At 37.5% G+C, this 8376-nt stretch overlaps 1 protein-coding gene across 1 annotated transcript; it reads right to left on the bottom strand.

The window, feature by feature from the left end:
• Positions 1–1232: 1232 nt before the first annotated feature.
• LOC112526332 (ataxin-10) lies at positions 1233–6592 on the bottom strand. Its single transcript, XM_025136596.1, has 5 exons — positions 6315–6592; positions 4210–4906; positions 2929–3462; positions 2254–2620; positions 1233–1598 (listed from the first exon to the last, which is right to left on the bottom strand). Exons 2-4 carry the CDS (start codon positions 4814–4816, stop codon positions 2286–2288), a joined length of 1476 nt encoding a protein of 491 aa, XP_024992364.1. The 5' UTR covers positions 4817–4906; positions 6315–6592; the 3' UTR covers positions 1233–1598; positions 2254–2285.
• Positions 6593–8376: the final 1784 nt, after the last annotated feature.

Raw genomic sequence — 8376 nt, 5'->3', positions numbered from 1 at the left:
AAAAAATGAGGAATTTCAAATAGTTAATTTGATACTAATATCGATATATTTTTGTCAAATTTTTATGATATCTTCAAACATATATTTTATTTCAAAATAAAAACATCATCGTTTTCTCAAAATCACATAAACCCATATTATAACATCGAATGAGATAAAGAATAAAATGAAATATTAAAATCACAATGTATATCGCTGCATTGTGCGAATACGCTTCTAGTATATATATATATATATATATATATTGACAGAAACTCAACAATCATATTAAATCCAAGAAATAAAAGGATATCGGGTTCATCGAGTTGGGTTGAGTTCAAATAATAATAACCCCATTTCAACCCAGTACTTACAATTTGAAAATTTTACAAGTCGATTAGACATCGGGTTGATTCGAGTTGAGTTATTTCGTGTTGGGTTGGGTTGATCGGGTTTTTGAACACCCCTAATCGTACTTGTGTGTTTTATCTATCTGTTTTGTAAGTCAGGGGTCTTCACGTAGACATACCGTTATGTGAAATATATTGTGTCTGTTGATATGGTTTAACGCTTGTACTCGTGAAGATGTTGGTTTCATGGTTAATAACTTTCCTTGTTGCTTGCGGGAAATCAACTTCAAGAATTTTTTTTGATTAACCTGGATATCCAATCTGTTATGCGAGCCGATTAATTCCAAGGCGACCACCTGCAAAAGGAGTTGCCGCATTTGAACCTCAGTGGCCACAAAGGGATTTTTATTCCTCCTTGGATTTAAACATGGAACCTCCAGGCACTTTTGATATTTGGAGCTCAAACTCAAACCAATTAGGCACCATCCTTATGGTTAATTTCAAGAATTTTGTTGATAACTTTAAACGATGAAACATCTAAATTCAAAGCTATGTTTTCATACTTGCGATTAGATTTTTTGTTAGTCGATACTTAATCCATAAACTCATAACGAACCCCTTTTGATAAAAAAAAATATGAACCAAGTTCGGAATTTGTTAATTTGTTCCTAAACGTTGAAACTCGTAGAACACAAAGACGATGTGTATAATCACATGTGATTAGTAAACCTTTCTATTTGACCATGTACATGAACACGACTATAAGTAATATATTCGCTTTTGTAATATATATTTACACAAATACGTAATACAATACGATTATAATGACACCATTCGAACTTCAAAAACGATGAATATTGCAACATTTTATTCTAGATATCTCGATACCAAAAAGGCGACGAATTTTGAAAAATAGACGAGAAATATAAGATACAAAGACTCCATTCGTATGTGTTTTTTACATTCATTCTCGTCTTCCATTTTATGGGTCGCGTCTAAATTAACCTCATCTCGAGTAATATGACGGAGACTTGGATCTTCATTTCACGTTGTATCATCAAAAACAAAATGAATACGTTAAACGTAAAATTGCTGAAACTAAAATAATATTTTCCATGTAGAAGTTCTCTCAACTTTGGAGCACCATGAAAGCGACACCATCTAGTCTGGTCTTCCCATGATAGTTGTGAGACCGGTACAGTGGAAACACTCCAGATGATGACATCATACCCTTTTGCAGAACATGATAGCGACACACCATGACGTGACCTAAAATTACGAAAACAAAATCAAAATGTGCGAGATGCTACTTTGATTGATGAATTGGACTTAATTGATATGATTGTAAGCGACACCGGAGTTGTTTGGCTGGTTTTCCCCGGGATGAATACTGTATGAATTTAGAAAGTTTTTGTTTGTGAAGCTCTTTCATAGATGGGAGGAGCATGTTTTTTAATGGAAGGGGTAAGTTTTGGAAAACCTTGGCTTTCTACATAAAGCTCGCCCTAGAAGCGTACCAAATAAGTCACTTTCTATATCATTAAGCCACTATCAAACAGTCATGTATTGCTGACCGGATAAGTTGTGTATCCCATTAAGCTGTTAACAAACCTAAGATACATGAATAACCATTAACGTTTCGTGATTGCTCTATTTTGCCAAGCGGGCTAAGATGGTTAGGAGGGACGACGTCGTAATAGTAGTTCTCAATACTTTGTTTAAAGCGGTTTATCTAGGGCTTTTTCCCATAAAGAATTCAAAATATAAAAAAACAAACCCAGTATATTCCACCGGTCTAATTCAGTCATGTCCTAGTCTAATTATCGCACTCTCTCGTATCCCGTACTGTCCTGTCCACCAAACGCACCCTGAGGACCAATGGTTTTCATAAACTGAAATACATCCTTCAAAGTAATAAAGGTACCTGGTAAGCATCTACATCGTATCCCGAGACCTTCAACCGGTGTTTACAAGTTTTGCCCGTCGAGTCTTTTGATCCACTTCCATTCGTAGACCAAGTCCCGATAACTCCGGCAAGTCCACCGATCCTTGGATTTCCAATTCACCAACTAGCCGTTGATTTTCCCCGTTCCCTTCCAATAAATTCCGCACACCCCATATACCCCACTCACGTAAGAACGGATTTTCATCATCCGTCACACATTGCTGCAACATCAAAAGAATCCCGTTTTTCGCTCGTATCTCATCTTGAACATGCTTCCTCCGATACGCACAATTCCCAATAACCGCAACAATATCACTACGGAATCCTTTATAAGGGCATACCTTACCTACAGAGACGGATCCAGATTTTTTTTCAAAGATCAGCAAAAATAAGTACAGTAATATAAAATAAACTTAATTATAGTTGCCAAATACATTACAAATGCTAAGAAAACCATTCAAATTTCAACGATTTCCGATGTGGGTTTTTGTGTTCCACCATCGTAAACCGTTAAAACCCAAATTCAAGATTCGATATGCTACTGTAGCCTCTCCATTTTCCGGCAACGATGCCAGGTGGTAGAACAAAACGAATCATAATGGTAGCACCGTTAAGGATCTGAAATATTTACACTACGATTAGACATATTCTTACCTGATGACGACGTCGAATCTTGGTTCTCACCATGTTGGACCGTTCTCCTAATTATTGCGGGTGGCTCAAGATCACGAAGCAAATCTAAAAGCGTTTCAATAAGCCCAAGAGACAATAGCAACTCAACAATATCCACATAACCTTCTTTGAAGTTATCATGACCATCAAACGCACAAATATCTCGCAAAATACAGAGAGAATATCCGAGAGCATCAATGTCGATAGAGCCGGTTGGAAGAGTCGACTTTGGCCGTGAAACGCGATCAAGGATCCTCAATGCGGTTTTTAGTATCTGAAAAACATCAAAAGCAAAGGCCTTGGAGACCGTAATATGCTCTATTTGCTCGTTTATGATCTCGGATAAGATGCTCAATAAAAACAATTGATCTTGTGTGAACATATGCAATTGGGGCAAACCGCCATCGGAAATTTCGGCAAAAGCGTATTGCAACTTTGAGAAGAGGGGCGTAAAGTAAGATTCTTCGACGCAAGTTCTTGAAAGAACCAGTTTCAGCCAATCTTCTCCAAACCCAGCTGGTTCATAGAAAGAAAGAAAAAAAATCATCAAAAACTCCTTTTTCGCAAAACTGTAGGTGTCTGGACCAACTTACGTACACCTCGACTAATCTCATGGACCCTGAAGACAACAAACAGAAAAATCCCGAGTGGCCATGAGGAGACTCGAGCTGACGACCTATGGTAAGGAGCCCAAGGCCTGGCTACTTTAAAATCTTCCTTGCCAGTTACAGATAGCTTTTTTGGGATAAAAGAAAGTAGGTACCAAATTTCTAAAAGTTCGATGGTTTATTTATTCAAAAAAAGGTTCACAAACTTGGGGCCTATATGTTAGTAGCTTAATGAGCTTAATGAGACTCACAACTTATTCAGTCAGCAATACATAACTGTTTGGGAGTGGCTTAATGATATAGAAAGTGGCTTACTCAATAAGCTTCTAGGGGGAGCTTTATGAAGAAAGCCAAGTTTTTTTTTTCCAAACCTCTTATTCCCAATTAAAAAACTCGCTCCTTTCATCTATGAAATAACCCTCCCAAACAAAAACATTCCCGATCTATACAGCCAGATTAACCCACACAGATAGTTTTATCAATACATGACTTAAATCTTAATCATTCAAAATGGGAAAGTTCTATGGGTTTTTCTTGACTTTTCCCTTTAATTAATTAAAAAGTGTAATAATTACAAATTTCTAAAACTATATGCCTTTCGCATTGTCGACATTTATTTTGGGACGGAGAAAGAACAAAGCAACAAGAAACTTACCTACTGAAGCAGTACGTACGATTTCCACAAGAAGAGGCAAAGCATTATCCGAACATAACTTGTCGATTAGTCCATTGTTCCCATCGACACAAGTATAAATGATCATGCACAAAGGGTCACAAGTATCTTTTCTTCGTAGTTTTGCAATCTCAACGAACTTCAAAGAATACATACGATCCCAAATGACAACTTGATGTTCCTTCCCAGCCAATGATACATTTGCAAGAACTTGCAACCCCATTCGAATAATCCCATAATTCGAATCATTCAAGATTTCTTCAGAACAGATTATATTCGAAACAATATCAACGCCATTTTGTTCAATAAACGAGTCCTGATTTCGCAGTTCTCCAGCACATAAGTTCCTAACAAGCTTAAGAGCCAATAAAAGAATGCCACCACAAGACGGATATGATAGCGATTGGCAGAGCTGAAGCGTTGTGGTAACCATATTCTTGGAAGCAAGATCAGAACGACCATCGTTGGTTCTAGCCGATTCTATTAGATTCTCTAAAGATTTATCTAAAGTTGATGAATTTGAAACAATGATGAAAGGCTGAAGAACGCTTTCCGGTATAGAGACCCCTGATGAAGTTGTTGCATCCATTACAACATCCGATAGAAGTGGCAAAACCGAACAGTAAATGAAAACGGTGGAAACGTCGAAAGCTTCAAAACAATCACTCGCTTATTTTGCCTGCAAAAATGAATGCAAAATAGCTGATCAAATAGGAAAGTAAATGCATCAAAATGCAACAAAGTTTCAAAATTTTCCTATTTTGTACCATTTGGACCGGTAACCTACTGATCGTGTAACATTTAACGACGTAGCTACAAGTTCATGAAAGGTTTATGAAATGTTTGCAGAAGGTTGAAGGCAAAGTGGACGGTAAACATTTTGTTACCGATCAAACTGGGTAAAAAAAAAGAAAATTTGAAACTTTATTACATTGATTGAGAAAAAACTATTTCTTTGTTGCACTAAATAGGAACTATCGCAAAATTTGTCGCATTTTAATGCAATTTACCCAACAAAAATCAACCAAGCTTTATGCCAACAAAATGTCCCCGTGTTCTATGAACGAAAGCGACAACAACTAGTTGCAAATTAAATATCAAGAACGATTGACTTTTCGAAACCATTGGTTTCAAACAAATCATTGTTCTTTAAAAAAGTGCTACAAAAACCGCCACTGCGCTTTGTTTTCAAGAATTGCTAGGTGCACTGTGTCCAAATTTCTCATCTTATAAACTACGGTATGTTTTTGCCATTTTCACACAAACTGGCCGTTAGTTTTTTAACGATTAGATTATATGATCATCATGATGGAACACTGACAAGAAGCCGGTTCGTGGCTGGAGCAAAAACTGTCAACTAACAAGTCACCAAGTGTATATGCTATAAATCACATCTCTAATTCACATATGAATAAATGCAGTACTTCATTGAGAATAATAACTTCACTTCATTCAATTCCCAAAAATTGCAGGTTTTGAAGGATGGGTTTGCAAGCCCGCAATGGGTTACATTTTAAGCTTTCTCCTGCATCAAGAAAGATATCTGTGGGGGAGGCAGAATTTACATTTATGGAAGCCTTAAATGTTAATAAGGGATTGTTTGTTTACCTCTTAATAGTTTCATTAAGAGGCAGCATCTAAATCGTTAAGAGGTGAATCTTGTTTGACAAAAAAAAAGTATACCTCTTAATGGTTCTAAAACATTCTGAACAATTTTGTACCATGAGCCTCCCTTAACCATTCAGAGCCCCTAATTTCATTGTAAACAATTATCAAACAACTATTTTTCATTTTTCACTATATCAATTTTTTAAAAGGCATTAGTAAATTTAGGAGAATTTCAAGGCAAACCCAACAGCTAATCATCAAATTTCAGCTTCAAAATTTGATGGAAACCACCAAAAATTAAAATTTTATAACCCTGATTCCCACTCTTAACTGATCTTAAACCACTTACCAGAAGGTGAGACCTTAAGAGTGTGCGAAATGTGAGATTTCGTAAAAGATTAGCAGGATTAAGCATCAAGAAACAAATTTCAATAGACTTCTGAACAAAACCCTAATGCAATAACCCAAGAAAAGCTTACCCGAAATGAGAGAGATGAGCGTCGATGGCGGACAGTTGGCAGCAGGTGGCGGCGTTTTAGCGTCAGACAGACTTCGCATCCTCCTTCGTTTCGCAAGCCTTCAACATCAAAATTGGGGGTTTTCAGCTAAAAACTGATTCGAGATCGATATAGTCAGAAATGATGCAAAATACTCAATTAATGGGTTTAGACAAAAGATTGACAGAGGTGAGAACTGTTTGTGGTTCGAATTAAATTATTGTCCTTGAAAAGATAGGTGATGCGTGATGGGGAGGACGATCAGATAAGGGTTTTTTGAGAAGGGATTTTTGTCAATTGGGTAAAAGATTAGGGTTTAGGACGTTTAATTCGTAACTATTTTAAATGTGAGAATTACATTTTTCGTTTTCGTCTCAACAATTTGTAAACTACACTTTTGGGCCAACTTTTTGTGTTTTTCAGCCCGATATAGTCCCTCCAAATTAGTGAGGACCAAATTGGCCCGGCTCGGCTCGGCTTGGCTCGGCTCGACCCAGGACCACCGGAGGACCGGGATCGGCAAAGGACCGGTCCGGATCGGGACTGGTAAGGACCGGTTATGGGACCGATTGGGGTTTTTGGTAGTTTCCTGGGACCGGCTATGGACCGGCCCGGCCCGAAAATTCAAATAATTTTATAAATAAATGTATTTTTAAATAATTTTATAATGTATTTTTATAAGACAATGTAATTTTAATTATATTAAAACACATTTTTAAAGTGTATTTGAGTAATCCAATTGTAAATTTTATAATGTATTAAAAATATATATCATTAAAAAAATATAAAAAATCTTATTTTTTAATGCCGGGACCGGTTGATGCCGGGACCGGTTGGGACCGGGACCGGCACCCCATAACCGGTTATAAAGTACCTTGACCGGCTACCATTTTCGACCGGGATCGGTTACTCCGGGACCAGTTTATGGCCGGTTATGAGAAAGCTTGGGACCGATAAGGCCCGACCCGGGACCGGTTTTTGGCCATCACTACTCCTAATTAGTGATGGCCAAACCGGCCCGGCCCGGGATCGCCGAAGGACCGGAAGCGGGACCGGCAAAGGACCAGCCCGTCCTGGGATCGGTAAGGACCGGTTGGACTTTATGGTGGATTTGTGGGACCAGGACTGAGACCGGTCCGACCCGAAATTTCAAAAAACTAGCCTTTTTTGACCATGTTTGACCCTTGGTTTTTTTTGCCTTCTAAACACTATAAATATATATCTTGGTTTAGAGGTTTACATACCAAGTTCTCAATTCACAAAAAAAAGCGTTCACAATTCTCGGTTTTTCGCTATATTTTATGAATTCGACTCGTATTCATTTCTCGTTTCCACTTCACAATTCGCATTTCTTTCTCTATTTGGGTAAGAGATCTATGTAGTCGATACTATTTGTTCCTTTTATTTTGCAATAAAAACGATATCCATGGGCCCCTCGATGATTTAATGCTAACGTTGATTGTATGCATACTCGGACTGGATTGATGATTGGATCAATCTTGCAGTCTGTCTTTGAGTCACCACAAAAATCTTTATCGAGAAACATAATAGTGAACGATCTGCAGATTGACTGTATTCCATGCCTCACATTCACACGGATATCTATAACAAAGGGATATTTGATCACTTACCTATAAGAATGCTTAATGAAGAAATTGAGTAGTTGATGTTGTACCTCATGCTAATGTATACTATTTAGTTGTTATGACATGTGCAAGTGGGAGTCTGTTGGAGATATGCCACATAGAGATGGCCAAATGGGCCCGACCCGGCCCGTAACCGACGGAGGACCGGGACCGGGACCGGAGAGGGACCGGGACCGACCGGGACCGGTAGGGACCGGTTGAGAGACCGCCGGTTATGATCCGGTCAACGAAAGTCAACGAAACGTATATATATAATAAACCGTATTTTTATTGTGTATTTTTAAACATATTTACAACAAAACGTATTTATAAACGTATATATATATATATATATATTACAAAACGTATATATATATATAACAAAACGTATTTATAAACGTTATATATATATATATATA

The sequence above is a fragment of the Cynara cardunculus genome, assembly GCF_001531365.2.
Source record: "Cynara cardunculus var. scolymus isolate 2C chromosome LG 14, CcrdV1, whole genome shotgun sequence".
Lineage (NCBI taxonomy): Eukaryota > Viridiplantae > Streptophyta > Magnoliopsida > Asterales > Asteraceae > Cynara > Cynara cardunculus.
The sequence above is the reverse complement of the archived record's forward strand: the minus strand, read 5'-3'. Positions and strand labels throughout refer to the sequence as shown.